Raw genomic sequence first — 17,747 nt, forward strand, 5'->3', positions numbered from 1 at the left:
TGGAACCAAACTTCTTGTTACCCCGAGTAAGTTGACCTCTCTATGCTGCTTTAACCAAAGGACCATCCATCCTTCTCCACCTCCTTTAGCCATTGGGGAGCTGAACTAGGCATTATGGAGTCTGGGTGTCCAAATCCCCTAAGCAGCTTTGAAAATGTCAGCTTAAAGGATTCTGTGACATAGCTGGGAACGGAACCAAGATTTCCCGTCTCCCATCCCAAACACAAGACAATCCTCGCCCTTTAATACATTAGCAAGTAGGGGGATGGGACCAGCCAAGAGCAGGGGTATGTGCCTAGATGGAACTTTTCCAGCTCTAGTTCCTGTGAGGTTTTGAAATCAAAGAGGGTCCATGATGGACACATTGGAACCTCAGCTGAAAACAGACTTGTAGACTTTGTGTCCAAAGTAGGAAACACTCCGTAAAAACTTAAGTGCAAGCGAAATGTTATGTAAGGTCAGCACCATGAAGAAGGTTCTTGTAAAGGTTTCCTGGGTTGTGTGAGTTATAGAGGAGATAAGCTCACGTTTGGAAAGGGGACCAAGCTGATGGTGAACCCATGTGAGTATGGCACAAGGGCGAAAGGAAAAAGGCTTCAGGGAGAGAGGCAACCAATTCTCACTGAAATTCAATGGAAGTTGGCTGCCTAACTTTGAAAATATCAATCGCAATGCAGAGGATACGTGATGGAACTGAAATGAGTGTCTCGGTATTTTGTGGCAGGTTTTCATGGCAAATCCATAGATCTATGGATGGAAAGGAGGATGGCTAGATACCACATTGATTAGCCATGAACTTTAAAAAAACAGTTTTCAAAACCTGGACATTTTGAAACTATCTGTCAGTTTCAAAATGGAATTTGGATAACTCCCATTATGAACCAAAAATGAGCAATCAAAATGGGTATATTGAGGCTCTATTTATAAATAATTTAGACAGGGTCAATAATTGGTTATTTGGTTTTATGAGCCTGTCAGAGGCACAGTTAGTATGTACTGTGAACGGTTATAACTCGTCAGCAGACGGTGCTAAGGAAAGGTACAATTCCTGGTTATGAACTAGCTACTGACTTGTTGGATTCTTTCAACAGTCTAAGAACAGTTGATTAACCATTCAATAAACACTTCTCAGTCATTTCTTTAACTTTTATAAACCATACGTAAATGGAGCCGGAGTATAACGGGCTGGAATCTAGTCTAGTCAGTCTCTATACCCCACTCCTCACCGTAGTATCACAAAGCGCTGGTAGATCATATTTAGCTAAAATCCACTCTGACAATATTTTTCCTTGCAATATGCTATAGGGACCTCACTTAGTGTCTGTGAGCTTGAAAGATGCCCAATTCTATAGTGACAGGCACCAACACAAATCCCTGTGGTAGTTAGACAGACAGACAGAGACACATGCATGGTTTGGAAATACACTAGCTGACCCACTAAGGCCTTAGAACCCTCACTTATTTTTCTGCATGTCGTCCTATAAATTCCAGAATGACAAATGTGAGAGAAGAATACGGGATTACTGGGTCAGCCAATCCCAACCTCCATCTCTTAGCCATCCCTGGATTTCCCCACCCACCTGGTTCCCCAGAGATGTGTTAAATTGTTTTGTCCAATGGGATTTCCCAGCCCTTCACTGGGAGAGCATTTCACAAGCTTCTCCACCTCGTACCCAAGAGGAGCAGGAGTTGAAAGAGTCACCTCCCATTTTGTAGAGGCTGGTGTCACAGTGTGAGTAATGAGGGGCTGGGAAAACTCATATTTGGAATGGGGACCAAAGTTCTAGTGACTCTGGGTAAGTTTTCCTCCCCCCACCCACCAAGGGTTTGACGTTTTTGTTTAGCCTGGATTCTGTTTGTCTTGAAGCAGCTTCCCCTGTAGGTTTAAGGCCAGGTAAGAATAAAAATTGCCCCTTACGTTACTATTCATCCTGTTTATTACATTAGTGCCTGAGGCCTAGCCCAGAAAGGGGCCTGTTGCGCTAGGCACTGTACAGACACAGCCGCTGCCAGTCCCTGCCCCGAGGAGCGGACAATGGAAATAGAGCAGACAGGCCCAGGGTGAGGGAAGGAATTAGAGTGAACAATGGGATGGCAGCACAAGGCATGTTAGTGCCATGATTTTTTTAGCTCAATTTAGTGAGGAGGGAATCAGTCAAAAGAAAGGAAAAGGAGAAGGGGAGGGGGCAAGGAGGACAGGGCAGGGGAGGAGGAGATAGGAGGGCAGTGTGATATGCTTAACGTAATAAATTTTCACAGTCCTACCAAAATAGAAGAAAATGGATTTTTCCTCCAAAATGGAAAATGCTCCAAAGTACAAATTTTTGCTATAGGGGGGAAAACCCCAACAACAGTCATGTGACAAAAATGTGCAATCAAAGAATTGCTAATGAAAAGCTAAAGTGTGGTCATCTAGTCCAGTCCCCTGCTCTCATGGTATTATCTAGACTAGTGGTTCCCAAACTTGTTCTGCTGCTTGGGCAGGGTGAGCCCGCTGGTGGGACGGACTGGTTTTTTTACCAGCTGTGTGGGCAGGTTCAGCTGATCACGGCTCCCACTGGCCGCGGTTCGCCACTCCAGGCCAATGGGGGCTGCAGGAAGTGGCGTGGGATGAGGGACATACTGGCTGCCAGGGGCTTTTCCTGCACAAGCGGCAGAACAAGTTTTGAAACCACTGGTCTAGACCATCCCTGACAGGTTGGAAAAAAAATCTAGTGTTTCCACGTTTGAAAATCAGGCATATTTAATGGGGAAAGAGAGGTAGCAAAGAGAGGTTTCAGGCACCTCCACTTGGTATCTCTAGAACGAAGTAACCGAGGGCTAAACTACGGGAAATGGAACTAGGGCTTGGAAAGCTCCCTGGAGTGTGCAATACGGAGGTGGAGGCTCTCAGGTTATAGCTGGAAGTGGAACCATGCTGGCTGTCAAGCCACAAAGCTGAATGAGAAAGGCAGACTAGGAGAACTTTCTACTGGAACCAGAGCTGAATGATTGAGAGTACACAGAGTGAGCACAGTTTATCCACAGATATTTTAAACCATCTTTTCAAAACTGGAAAGTGTAGAAAACAACTTCTTTCCATTTCAAAATGGAGTCTGGACAACTCCCAACATGTTTCCAAATTGATAAAGGAAACTTTACACGTTGGATGAAAGCTGAAATGTCAGAACTAAAACTGGTGGGGGGGGGGAGGGCGTGGTCAACTAAAATTTGAAACTTTTTTTCCCAAAAAATGGAATAAAAACCAATTTGAGAGGTGGACAAATATCCATTTTCATGAAATGGCCTAATAACTAAAATATTTTGAATGAAAAATTTCAGCTAGTGTACCTAGACTGTTTCCGACTTTGGCACTAAGAACATGTAATTTTGGGGCAGAAACACTAGAATATGTAAGTGCAGTTTTGGATGCTTGTAAAGGCCTTTGCTGAGTTGTGAATGATGATGGAGAAATGACAAGCTCACATTCGGAAGAGGGAGTAGGCGGAGGGTCAACCCAGGTGAGTCTGACCCAGAGAGGCAGGCTATGAAAAGCGTAGGATGGAACCAGAGTGCAATGATAGATAGAGAAATAGATGGAACTCAAGTCACTACCACCCAGGTATCTGTGAGGATCAACTCCATCCAACTTCATGAAAGGCCAGATACTGTGAAGCTGGAACCTATGTAAGCACTTGGGATGAGGAAACAGTCAGAGAAACCACCACATTCATCCTGAAGTCGCTATTCTGTGCTATATGAAAAGGAGAGTTTCCCTGAGTGCATCCGACGAAGTGGGGATTCACCCAGGAAAGCTCATGCTCCAATACGTCTGTTAGTCTATAGGGTGCCACAAGACTCTTTGCTGCTTTCCCTGAGTAGTTTCTCTGACTCATTCTTGGAGGAGGGTATTTGTAACGGTTCAGACTGGGGTGGGAATGCCGGGTCTAGGACGGTGACCTTTGGAGCTGGAACAGAGCTTAGTGCTTCCAAGTAAGTTTCCTAATTAAAATAGCCATTAAGGCAGAGATTTGTAAAATCATTTCTTTTCTAACCAGGAATTTTAATGTGAATGAGGTATCCAGCTCCTGAAGCAGCCAAATCTAGGCCAAAGCATTCTTTTGACCTTTCTAGATCAACCTAAAAATCTTCTATTTTTTATGTGCATTTTCTTTTTTCTTCCTTTTTTATTTTTTATTTTTGCACTTGGTTAAGTGGAGCTTTTTGGCACTGCTTGGAAATTATATGTTTTAGAGCTGGTACTCCCTGTGACCTGTTTAAAAAAAAAAAGTTTCAGCAATTTTTAGAACTTCATCTAAATATTTTTCAGAAATATTTGGTTTCCGTTGAAAAAACAAACACCCTTCCCCCCTACCCATTTGTTCTGGTTTGGGCAACCCAATATGGTTAATTGAAAACAAACGGTTTGGGATTTTGCCACAACAAACAACCCCCCCAAAACAGTTGTCAGGTTTATGGCTCTTCAACAACCATGTCAAAGATTGTCAACGAAAGCAGAACTTTATTGCTTAAATATTTTCGTTTCATTGAAAAGCAATTAAAAAAAGATGGGAGATGTTGTACCAGCTCAAATATTTGTTCCCAAAGGGGATTACATTGCTTTGCCTGTGTGGCCTAGATAATTTCGTGATCCCTTCCCACCGTTAGTGAATGGCTGGGAAGCCAGAGGCCAGGTCTACGCTGCAGCCTTGGGCTGCCCAGCGCTGTTGGTTCGGGGCATGATGAGCTATGATCCCTGGGCTGGCCAAAGTCCCTCGTTTAGATGCGGTTAGTGCAGCTTTGCTGGTCTTTTACTGACAAAGCTCATCCCTCTCCGAGGGTGGGTTGGCTACACTGGCTCAAAGCACATCATTGCTGTCCACTGCATCCGCACTAGGAGTCCTTTGTGTGCATGTAGCCTAAGGAGTTAGGCACCCAGGTCCCAACTCTCAGCCTGCACATGTATGTAAAGTTACCTCCAAGGATTTTGTCTCTCTCCCTCCTATGAGTTTAACATATTCCTTAGGAAGAAACTTCTGCTGTGGGAAAATTGTATCATAAGGGCCAGATTTTTAAAGATATTTTGAAAAGCATAAAGGAACTTAACACCTGATATCAATACATATAATCATCCAGCCATGACAGCCCACTGCGGAGACCCTTGTATCTTCCTGGGAAGCAACTGGTCCTGGGCTATATGGACACTGGGTCTGATGGGGAAATAGCACCCCAAACACCTGTAGTCAGTTCTTAACTCTGCCACAGGCTCACTGTGGGCAAGTCACTTTCTCCGGGACTTATAAAGAGATTCAGGAACCAAATCCTAGTGAATGTCAATGGGGTTAATTATGCCTAACTCCCTTTGTGCTTCTTTCTTTACAATAGCTGAGCCTCATTTTCCCCTGGAGTGGGAATACCGCTGAGTGGTGTGGGAGGATAACTTGTCTGAGCAGTGCAGCTACTACGGTGCAGGACACCAGATAGGAACTTAAATGTTAGGTTACAACGCTGATGTTGTGCCATTAGAATTGCTTCCATCGTACCACACTAGGAGGTCACAGATGCAGCATTCTGATGACTTCAGATTCTAAAATAGAGAATATCGGGGGTGGAGGGGGGAATACAAGAAACAAGGGCAAATGCTAAATTTCTTTCTGCATCAATGGTTAACACATTCAGAACAGGGAGAAATTCTTCTGAAACTTTGTTCGGTAGAAATTGCAGAGCTGGCAACACTGCTTAGCATTTTGTGAGTTTGTAATTGTGCCAAATGGTTCTTTGGAAAAAGAAAAAACCATCCAAAACTGAAGAAAAATCCCCCAGTGTTTCATTTCAACGTCTTTGAAATGAATTCTTGACTTTTCAGTCTGAAAGAACTTTGCTTCGATGTTTAATTTAATTTTATTTAAATTCAAAAACATTTTAAAAAGTGGTCAAAATTGAAACAACGAGGAGTCTGGTGGTACTTTAAAGACTAACAGATTTCTTTGGGCATAAGCTTTTGTGGATAAAAACCCACTTCTTCAGAGGCACGGAATGAAAATTACAGATACTGGCATAAATATACCGACACACGAAGAGAAGGGAGTTACCTTACAAGTGGAGAACCAATGTTATATATACATATTTTATATTTATGCCTGCATCTGTAATTTTCACTCCATATATCTGAAGAAGTGGATTTTTTACCCACAAAAGCTTATGCCCAAAGAAATCTGTAAGTCTTTAAAGTGCCACCAGACTCCTCATTGTTTTTGTGGGTACAGACTAACACAGCTACCCCCGATACTTGGCAAAATTGAAACAAAGCATTTCAGTTCTGTCCAAGTGAAACATTTAGTTTGACCTCAATATTTTTTTAAACTTTTCCACTCATCAAAACTTTTCGTTTACACTCTGACCCCAGACAAACCATTTTTGGGTTGACTTTTCAAAATGACCAATGAACCACCTGCCAAAAAATCATTCTGTGATTTGTCCAGCTCTAGTTGAACTGTGCCCCAGGTGGATGTCAGCCCTTTAAAGGTTTGGGGTGGGGCGTGGGATTGTTTTTACAATGCCATTTACCTGAGTGTGAATTATGGAGGAAATAACAAACTCACTTTTGGGAGAGGGACCAGACTAACAATAAATGCTAGCAAGTAAGGTGACATGTTCGTAGCATACATCTTTGTGCAAAATCCATGTACAATGGATGGCTCAGTGGGGCAGGAAATGGGATATAGGGCCTTTCGTCTCTAGGGGGTGCTGGTTTCAATTGGTTCCAGATCTGGGATGGGATATGGAGTTTTTCGTAGCTGGGGGGTAGTTGGAATCCAGTCTCAGGTCAGGAGGACTGGCTGGCTCAGGAAAGTTGGGGGAATGGAATGGGGGCATTTCAGATGTCCATGGCACCGATTCCCATCCAGAGGGACTGGTGGGGTCAGGGGATAGGATGTGATGCCTTTCACTTCTAGGACACTCGTACCAATCCAGCATGAGGCTGAGGGAATAGCTGACTTGGAGAGGATGAGCAATCAGATACCGATGCTCACACCTCTAGGGCATGAGCACCAATTTGGCTGGGAGTTTTCTACGCTAGTCTGCATGGAACAAATTTGGTCCGAGGCTACAACTGAACAGGCGTTCACCTCTGAGTCACCACTGGGGCTGGCCTCCAAGGGACAGCTCAAGGACTGAGTGTCCCTGGACTTCCCTGTGAGTCTAGCAAGGCTCTGGCAGTGGAAAGTTGAAGTCCATTGGCAGGAGGCTGTGTACAGTTTGGACCACCCCTGTCCATCCTGCAGCCATTCTGTAGATAAAGGACCTCAGAGATACCAGTACGCAGCAGCTCTGACAAGCCCTCTGTTCATAGAGAATAACAGGAAACGGGGGTGATAGGGCTGCGGTTATAATAGCACCTATTTACCAAAACAACCTGCAAAGTCTCAGAGCGAGGTGTGAATTCTGTGGGCGGTTACAGGAAATCGGCCTTCGGAGCTAGAACAAAGTCATCGGTCGCGCCAAGTAACCTTGAGAAACAAACACACCTCGCAGGCGCTGCACTCTGCAAAACCAGCCTCAAATTGTTACTTGCTCAGTGAGCCGTTTGCAAAAGTACAGAACAGTCAGAAAGGGAGTGAAAAAACCACCACCACCATGCACACCCCCCTCTGCTAGTGCTAGTCAAGGGTTTGAGGTACGGAGCACAGAGTCAGGCAAATAGTGATTAATTGTAGCACTAATGGAGAATCTATCTGGCCTTTCCCCAGCCATAGCTAGCTAGCTGCCCAACCATATCCATTCTTTCCTCTTTGAGATCTACTCATTGATCCTCACTCCTCCAATAGCTAACCAACCATCCATCCATCCATCATTTCCCCTATATTTATCCATCCATTTCCTCTGCAGTTTCTCTCTCTCTCTCTCTCTCTCTCTCTCTCTCTCTCCATCCATCCATCTTTCCCTTTGTAAGGCCTATCCTTGTCTCCCAGATAGTCCAAAACTGAAATCTAGCCATCCATGAGCAGAGATCAGAGAGCGGAACTGCCACACCACACCAAGACACATTCAGCACAGAATGGGGGTGAGAGAGTGACTTTTCTGGGTATCCCAAACCCGTAACCAAAGGGAACACAGAGAAAAGCCAGACAACTGAGCCACTGGCTAGAGGGTCTGATCTTTGGGGAAAGATTTTAAAAAAACATAAGTATCCATAGCTTGAATTGATGATGTCTATAGGGTAATTATCAGCTAGTATTCAAATAGGTGTAGGGAGGAGAAATTTTAAAATCAAGGTTGCTCTTTTTCTTGAAAGATGAGCGCTAGTTCAAACAGGAATTAATTCGGTCAACTCTTACTGTCCATGTAATACATGAGGCCAGACTAGCTTAGAATAATTGTCTTTCCTGGCTTTCTAATCTATGATTTTGTTCAGCCTTTGCAAGTTTGAAGAGCTGCCTACTATCAGAAATCTCTTCCTCATATAGACTGGGGTGAAGTTGCCCCTTGCCCAGTCTAGTCTATCCAAGAGGAAGTTATCTTTAGTCTCGCTGCAAGGCCTGCTTTTCAGAGTTAGATGAGGAGGCATGCAAGGACTGTGGTTACTGACCCTCGGCCATGTGATTTTTCTCTTTCACAGATCTCTCAGATTCTGACCCTTCTGTCTACCAACTGAAGTCCCAAGATGGAGAGTTGTCAGCTTGCCTTATCACAGACTTCGCCCCTGAGAACATCTCAATTGGGAGTTCAGACAGTAATCTCACAGAAGTCAGTGGCTCCATTGTGCAGGTGAAAAACCCACACAGCAACAAAATGGAAGCAAGCTATGGGACGGTGCTTTGGAGAGAAAAGAAGTCGTTTCACTGCATCGCTAAACAAAAAATGGAAACATTTGAAATGAGTGACAGTGGTGAGGAAGGTAAATGTGCGGGCTGGGAGATGGTCTCTAGGCTGCAGGCTGGACTCTGGTCCCTGGTTGGTGGTGACCAAGGAAATGACCCATTCGTGTTGACATGTGGGAGATATGGATGAGCTGGTGGTGGGGATGATGGGTCTTGTGATGTAATTGCTGATATCTTTTAGAGTTGTCTAAAGGAGTCAGGCACCCAAGTCCCGCTGGAAGTCAGTGGGGAATCATCAGTGAATGGAATTGTTTCTAGTAGAGGTCCAGAGGTACTGGTGCTAGGCAAATGCCATTAAATCTCTTTATCGATGACCTGGAAGTAAATATAAAATTGCTGTTCTTCAAATTTGTGGGTGACCCAAAGATTGGCAGAGCGGTAAACAAGGGGGCAGCCAGGGCACCGTGGCTCACTTGGCCAGCTGGGCCCATTCAAATAAAACATGCTTTGAGACAGCTCAAGTAGAGTTATACATCTCGGAACACAGACCACCCCACAGAGCAAGGGTCCGTATCCCAGAGAGCAGTGAGACTGAAAGGGATTGGGGGTCACAGCGGACGAGCAACCAAACATCCGCTCCTGGTGCGGCCCTGCATCGAAAAGGGCTAATACTCTCTTGGACATGGTAACAAGAGCCGTGCTCACCCGGAGGTGTCCCTTCGTGCCACGTGCAGCGGTGCAGCTCCTGGCAGGGCTAGCGTGTCCTCCACCACCACCCCGGTGACCGTCACTGCATCGAAAAGGGCTAATACTCTCTTGGACATGGTAACAAGAGCCGTGCTCACCCGGAGGTGTCTCTTCGTGCCACGTGCAGCAGTGCAGCTCCTGGTGGGGCTAGCGTGTCCCCCCCACCACCACCCCAGTGACCATCAATGCAGTGCTCTGGGGATTTCTTTGGCAGGTGGCTCAGCCCTCTGGCTGGGTCAGTCATTAGCCCACTGCTGCCGGGGTCACAACTCTCCAAATTAACCTTCCAAACTCTTTACCAGAAACAAAACCTTCTGGCCTCTCCTGCAGCCAGATTCTTTCCCAGGGACTGAGGGGCTTCCTACAGGCGTTCCCCTCTGGCCCTTCCCCCAGCTGGGCCCTGCTAGTGCTTCCACCTGACTCCTGATATCTCTCAGGTGGGTCTCATCCTCGGCAGCCCAGGGAGGTGCCACCCTGTTACAAGGGAGTTGGGAGTCGGACTGGATGGGGAGTGGTTTTACCTGTGTACACAGCATGGGGGACCCCAGTCCTGCATCCAGCTCCAGCATCTGCATTTCAAAAGGGTGCAGAATAGAGCTATGGAAATCATTTCAAAGGCTGGGAGATCCCTTGCAGCGAGCTCAGTCTGTTTTTCTGACCACAAAGGTCAGGGTGGCTTGATCAGAGTGGAACACGCAGGGTCCTGGAGGGCTCTTTCACCTAGCTGAGAGAGGCACAACAAGAACCCCCGGCTGGAAGCTAAAGCCAGAGAAGCTGAGATGAGATTTGAGGCACAACTTTCTAGCAGCAGGAGTGATTAACCACTAGGACAAAATCCCCAGGGGAATGCTGGATTCTCCAGCTCTGGCTGTGTCAGCCCAAGACTGATGTCCACCTAGCAGACGCTTTACTCAGACACACAATTGGGATCAATACAGGGATGCCCGGGTGACATTGTCTGGCTGTCTTTTGTGGGGGGTCCCACTAGATGATCTAATATTCCTTCTAGCCATAAGATCTGTGACACTCTGAACCTCAGTCCGTGTGTGCACAGCACGTAGCACGCTGGAGCCCTGTTCTCCGCTGGCCCTTTAGCACAACCATTGGAAACATGCTAAATACAAAGACTTGTGTGAATTTACTTGTGTGAATTTAAATGGTTTTGATTATTTCTATTAATAGCTGATGAGTATTTTTATTTTTAATTACAGGTGACACCTGCAGGATAACAGAGCTGGATGACAATTTTGAGACAGGTATGGATGCAGTGTCCAGGACAAAGCGAGGACTGATAAGAGGAAGCACTGACATAAGAACAGCCAGACTGGGTCAGACCAAAGGTCCATCTAGCCCAGTATCCTGTCTTACAACAGTGGCCAATGCCCCAGAGAGAGTGAACAGACAGGGCATGGATCACTTGATGATAACCTGTCACCCAATCCCAGCTTCTTGCAAACAGAGCTTAGGGACACCGCTTCTTTAACCTGTGCAACTCTCTTGCAAGGAATCGCTGAGGCAAAGAGCTTCATCTGGGACTTTCAAAGTGGGCCAAAGGGAGTTAGAGACTGACTTTCAAAGGGAGTTGGGCACCCAACTTGTGAAAATCCCAGTGTCTGTGAACAGGGTCAGCTAGTCTCTGGTAGGGTCAATGTCATCCCATTCCTTGTAGCTGCCAGCTGCATCTAACCCCCGAGTAAGATCCAGGAGTGAGACAGACAGAAGCCGTAGCATGTGTGTGTCTGATCTGTTGTGACCTTTGATTTCCTGTTGCCTTGCAGACGAGAGGCTGAACCTCCTGTCATTCACACTGCTGGGCCTGAGAGTCGTTTTTGTGAAAGGAGTGGCGGTTAACCTGCTACTGACCATCTGGTTGTGGAAAAGCTAAAGTGAGTGGGATGGGGAAGGCTTAAGGGCAGGGCTGGTGCAAGGATGTTTCAAGTCCTAGGCGAAACTTCCACCTTGTGCCCCTCCCTGCCTCCACCTTGAGGCACACACCCCCTGCAGCAGCTCCCCACCCTCTGCCCTGAGGCACCCCCCTGCCCCAGGTCACCCCTGCTCTGAGCATGAGCACCCCAAGCACGCCGTGGCTGCTTCACTTCTCCTGCCTACCAGGCTTGCCGCGCCTAAGCTGATTGGCACCGCAAGCCTGGGAGGCAGGAGAAGTGAAGCAGCCACGGTGTGCTTGGGGAGGAGGGGGAGCACGGGTGAGCTGGGGCGGGGAGTTCCCCTGCGTGCCGCCCCCCCCCTTACTTGCTGCAGGTGGCTCTCCCTCCGCCGAAATGCCAGCAGCAACCGGGGCGGCTGAAGGTCCAGCTGCCGCGGTCGCTGCCAAAGAAAATCCCCCCCCCCCCCCCAACCAAATCCCAGTGCCCTAGGTGACTGCCTAGGTCACCTAAATGGTTGCACCAGCCCGGGCTAAGGGGATCTGTGTAATCCAGCCAGTCTTCCTGCGCCCTCTAATCCCTCTCCCCATCCATCCTTTCCTCAGCAGCATCTACCTAGCCATCTTCTCCTCCAGAGCACCTTTCTCTCTGTCCATTCTTCCCTCCGCAGTCTCTCTTCCTATCATCTGTCTAGCCTGGTTCCACAGTCTCTATTATCCATCCATATCTGTCATCTATCTACCTATTACCTTCTAGCCTGCATCTGCACTTGGATTATCTATCTAATTGGATCCATTTTTTCTATCCCTCCTTCCTTCCCAGGATCTGTTTGTTCATCTCCACTCATCCTTTTCCCTCGCCAGCTATCCAGCCACCCATTTTCCTGCCCACTATCCATTACCATACACATCTATACACACCCCTCTGTCCATCCAGCCCCATACACAGCTATCTATCCATCATACTCGCTATCAATCCGTCTTTCCTTGCCAGTAGCTATGCACTTGGCTAGCCATCTCTCCCACTCTGTTTTATCTTTCCGTTCCTAGTTCTCTACCCAGCACACTGAAATCCTTCATCCTGCCTGGGTCTCCAGACCTGACTGTGCTGTAACCAGTAAACTGACCCTCTCATGCTGCTCTCTCATTGCAGGAGTGGAAGGAAAGAGGACAGATGGAACGTGGAGTGATGGGAATTCCTCAGAGACCTGGTGTCATCTCTTCACCTTCCCATGCACCAGGAAATATGATGCAGTGAATGATCCCCATGTCACCTCTGTATATAGGCCTGTTGTACAATGATCTGATGTGCTTTCATTTAGCAAGTTTTAGAAGGATCTCACTTACCTAGCCTGGTTTTTCCATGACCCTCATCCCTTTCGCCCTCCACAGACTAACACATTTATCCTCACAAGCTCCCAGTGTGAGGCAAGGAATTGCTATTAAGTAGAGCTGGTCAACAAATGTGTGAAAACATCTTTTGATGGAAAATTAGGGTTTCAATTTTTTTGGCAGAAAGTCCCCATTTTCCTAGGGGAAAAAACTTCAAATTTTCATCAGAAACTCAAAATGTTTGGCTAAAAAATGAATATTTTGCAGTTTTTTGGGTTTTTTTTAGTTTTTGGCCACAAGATTTTCCAGTTTTTGTCTGAAAATTTTCAGTTTTTAGTTGTCAAACCACCAAAAACAACTTTTTTAAACACTTTTTTCCAGTGCAAATTTCAACAAAAAGTTAATATTTTTTTAAGTGTTCATTGAAATTTTCTGCAGACCAAACCAGGTTTACCATTAATCCTATTTTGAAAGGGGGAAATTGAAGCACAGAGAATGAGGCTGAGATTTTCAAAGCCACCTAAGGGCTTTGGGCTCCTGCTTCTCTTGGAAATCAATGGGAATTGTTTATTAAAATCCCCTAGGTTGAATTTTACACTCTCTGCTGCACACTGGGATTTTCAAAGTGGCCTAGAGGAATGAGGCATCCATCTCCACTTGAAATTCAATAGCATTTAGGCAGCTAGTTCCTTTGAAAATCCAGCCAACACATTTCTGATAGTGGCGGGTTCTTTAAGGCAGGTGCGTGGAAGTTGATGCTAGACAAATTCAGCCTGGCACTAAAGTGCAAATTAACAGTCGGGTAATTGACCATTGGATGGTCTTAACTAGGCGTGTGTGGATTTCCCCTCACTTGTGCTCTTTACATCAAGACTGGATGTCTTTCTGAAAGGCCGCTGTAGTTCACCTAGACGTTATGGGCTCAAAGCAGGAATCCGTGGGCAACTCACTCTGCCTTGTGTTATATGTAGGAGTTGGGCTAGAGCAGAATGGTCCCATCTGGCCTCTGTGGCTTGAAGAAACTCTACAAATGACTCCATGCCACAGTCTCTTCCCATCCTCACTCTGCAGAAATGGTGGCCAGGTCCTGGGCGGTAGAAGCCAGCACAACCTCACCGATTTTCATGCAGTGACAGCAGCTCTGAAGGTCGTGCATTACCCAAACACAAGACATGCATTAGTCACAGACAGGTTCTGGGCTCATTGCAGGGCAGAAGTAATAGCCAGGAAGTCCAACTAATCTTTCATGCCATAAACGCTAGGAATTTATACCAGCTCTGCACTGATCCTACATTTTATTGTTCAAATCTGCATTTATACCGTCCCTTAGCTCTGTTAACCTGACTTTCAAAGTGTGTCTCCCTATTTTAAACGTTTTTAAATGTGAGATTTGCTCATGTTTATGCTTTGGAAAAGATTTTATCATTTGTTTTCATTTCCTGCCGAGCTTTTTGTGTGGTATTGCTGAGATGATCATGTACTCAAACTTCGTCTCCGGTCCGCCGTGGGCTGCTAGTAAAGAACTTGGCTGATAGTGAGAACTCCTGCTGTTTTGTGTGTCTAGCCCTGGGGGATTTATTTGGACCACCAGCTGGGGAAATACAGCGAGCAAGTCCATCTACTGGACAATGGGTGGGCTTGGATGAGAAGATGGTTGATTTTTTTTCTACCAAGCCTTGAGTGTTGGCCGTTATTGGGAATGGGATACAAGGCCTTTCCCCTCTCTCAGGTGCAGGATGGGGGGTCAGGGAATGGAGTATGGGAGCTCTCCCCTCTAGCCAGTTCCAATCCGTCCCCACGGCTGAGGGACTTGCTGGCTCAGAGGGGTGGGGCATGGGATATGGGGCCTTTCCCCTCTAATGGGCACTGCCTGAAAATACCAGCCAAAGCAAATGGCCCACATTGAAACGACAGGTCAAGACTAGAACCCAGGCCTGTCCGAGTCACTAGCCACTCTGCCTCTCCAGCAAGAGCTTCAGCACACGCCAGCGTGAGGTGGCTCTGCTGGTAACCAGCTGCTGTCAGGAATGAACGCGAGGATGTCACACATTCAGAGGACGGCTCCTAGCTAGTCTCTGCCCAACCATCCTCTTCATCTCCGTTCCACCGGGGCCACAGGGAGAACAGAATTCCCTGCCCTCCTCTCAGCACACTCCTAATTCCTGCACCTCTGCACTAAGTCAGTGACTCTCATCCATTCTCATGCTTCAGGGCTGCAGCCAGTCGCTGACTGATACTCGAATGGCCAGAGGTACGCTCGATTCCCACCGTCCTCTGAAGCTCAGGGATTGGCCCCAGCTGGAGTTGGGACACCAGGCAGGGCTGGCCAGGGCGCTGTGGTGATAAAGAGAATCAATTCTCTGTCTAGATGCTGGACTGGTGCATCTCATTCACTTGATCAAGATCACTAGATTGGGGGTCAGGAAGGGATTTGCCCTGGTTCGCATTGGCAGGGACCTGGGGCGGGGGGGTTCGCCTTCCTCTGCAGCATGGAGCACTGGATTTACCTGAGCATCACTCCCCTAAACAGTGCCCTGCCCCATAGAGGACTGTGACATACAGGGGGTCAGACTAGAAGATCTAATGCTCCCGTCTGGCCTTAAAGCCCATGAAATCTATAAAAGAGCCCTTCTCTCTAGGCAAACCACAGACCTCTGGCACCCTCGGCTCTGAGCCGTGCCCAGCTAGGGAGGGATTCTGCAAGGCCACCTCTCACACTGCATGTAGTTTAGTCATCAATATACCAAACTGGGAGGGATTGCAACTGCTTTGGAGGACAGGGTCAAAATTCAAAATGATCTGGACAAATTGGAGAAATGGTCTGAGGTAAACCGGATGAAGTTCAATAAAGACAAATGCAAAGTGCCCCTCGAGGAAAACAGTTTCACGACATACAGAATGGAAGAGACTGTCTAGAAGGAGTATGCAGAAAGAGATCTAGGGTCAGAGTGACAAGCTAATTGTCAACAGTGGTTCCTGGCAAAAAAATCAAAACGTATCTGGATTGCATTACAGGTTGCGTGTAAACAAGACACGAAAGTCATTCTTCGCTCACTCTGCGCTCGTAGAGCCTCAACTGGAGTATTGTGTCCAGTTGGGCACCGCATTCAAGAAAGATGTGGGAAAATTGGAGAGGGTCAGAGAAGAAGCAACAAGAATGATTAAAGCTGAGAACATGACCTATGGAAGGAAGGCGAAAGAATGGGTTTATTTAGTTTGGGGAAAAGGAGAAGACTGAGAGGGGACTGATAGCATTTTCAGGTATCTAAAAGGGACATCAGTAGGAGGGAGAGAAACTTGTTCACCTTAGCCTCTAATGATAGAACAAGAAGCAATGGGCTTAAACTGGCAGCAAGGGAGATTTAAGTTGGACATTAGGAAAAAGTTTCCTAACTGTCAGGGTGGTTGGACACTGGAATAAATTGCTAGGAGGTGTGGAATCTCCATCTCTGGAATATTTAAGAGGTGTAGATATGTCATCAGGTATGGTCTAGACAGTATTTGGTCCTGCCATGAGGGCAGAGGACTGGACGCTCGATACCTCTCGAGGTCCCTTCCAGTCCTAGATTAGGACTATAAATCAAGCCAGCCCCATGCAAACCCGGCCAGGTGCAGAGAAGGGCGACTGGGACGATCGGGGGAATGGGGAGCAGCTCGTAGGAGAGGGGGTGGACAGAGTGCTCACTGTACATATACTGGGGGGGCAAGGAGCACCCAGCAGGGAGCTCTTGCTGCAGCTGAAGGACAATGTTGGCCAAAGAACAAATGGGTATAAACTGGCCATGAACAAATTAGAGGAGGCAGGGTCTGAAACAGCCTCTCAGCAGGAGCCCGTGGAGGACAGATGCCCAGTGAGGTTTAAGATGGAGTGTGGTACGTTTATGAACAGGATGGACTGTGCCAGCAGGGTATGGGACTCAACAGCCTGGGAGGTGCCTTCCAGCCCTGTGCCCGATCGCTAGGGCCCTACCGAATTCACAGTCCATTTTGGTCAATTTCACAGTCATAGGATTTTAAAAATAATAAATGTCATGATTTCAGCTATTTATCTAGGATCAGAGGGGTGGCCATGTTAGTCTGTATCCACAAAAACAACAAGGAGTCTGGTGGCGCCTTAAAGACTAACATTTATTTGGGCACAAGCTTTCATGAGCTAAAACCCACTTAATCAGTGGTTTTTCGTCATGCATGGCTATTGATCTGAAATTTTAAGGTGGTGTAATTTTAGAGGTCCTGAACCACACAGGAGTGATGGGGGGCGATCACAAAATTATTGTGGGGGGGGGGCTGCAGTACTGTGACCCTTACTTCTGCGCTGCGGCTGGCAGTGGTGCTGCTTTTAGAGTTGGGCGGCCGGAGAGCGGCGGCTGCTGGCCAGGATCCCAGCTCTGAAGGGACAGCCACCGCCAGGAGCAGCGCAGAAGTAAATATGGCAGGCATGGGATTGTCACCTTTCTGTGCTGCGGCTGGCGGTGGCTGGAGCTGGGCAGCCAGAGAGCAATGGCTGCTGGCTGGAATCCCAGCTCTGAAAGCAGAGCCGCCATCAGCAGCAGAGCAGAAGTAAGGATGACGGATGGGACTATCACCCTTCTGTGCTGCGGCTGGAGGTGGCTGGAGCTGGGCAGCTGGAGAGCAGTGGCTGCTGGCCAGGATCCCAGCTCTGAAGGGACAGCCACCGCCAGCCGCAGCGCAGAAGTAAGGATGGCAGGCATGGGATTGTGATCCTTCTGTGCTGCGGCTGACAGGATGCTGCCTTCAGAGATGGGCCCTTGGCCAGCAGCTGCTGCTCTCCTGCTGCCCAATTCTGAAGGGGACAGTGCCCCTGCCACAAATCCCTTTTGGGTCAGGCCCCCCAATCTGAGAAATGCTGGTCTGTATAGTATAGGGGTAAAAGCATACAAAAGACTAGATTTCATGGTCCATGATACATTGTTCATAGCCATGAATTTGATACAGCCCCACCTATCATTCATGATCATGGCCTG

The 17,747-nt window shown here is 47.3% G+C and overlaps 1 protein-coding gene and 1 gene segment (V, D, J or C); both read left to right on the plus strand.

Moving 5' to 3' along the window:
- LOC116836979 (T cell receptor alpha chain MC.7.G5-like) overlaps positions 1–14,303 on the plus strand; it is an 83,107-nt gene extending 68,804 nt beyond the window's left edge. Inside the window, 4 exon segments of the C gene segment in view lie at positions 8,600–8,878; positions 10,760–10,804; positions 11,327–11,434; positions 12,584–14,303. Coding sequence covers positions 8,600–8,878; positions 10,760–10,804; positions 11,327–11,433 — 431 coding nt within the window.
- LOC116829666 ((Lyso)-N-acylphosphatidylethanolamine lipase-like) overlaps positions 1–17,747 on the plus strand; it is a 124,220-nt gene that overhangs the window by 77,883 nt on the left and 28,590 nt on the right. The gene's annotated exons all lie outside the window — the stretch shown is intronic.

This window comes from Chelonoidis abingdonii, chromosome 14 (assembly GCF_003597395.2).
Source record: "Chelonoidis abingdonii isolate Lonesome George chromosome 14, CheloAbing_2.0, whole genome shotgun sequence".
In the NCBI taxonomy this organism is placed as follows: Eukaryota; Metazoa; Chordata; order Testudines; family Testudinidae; genus Chelonoidis; species Chelonoidis abingdonii.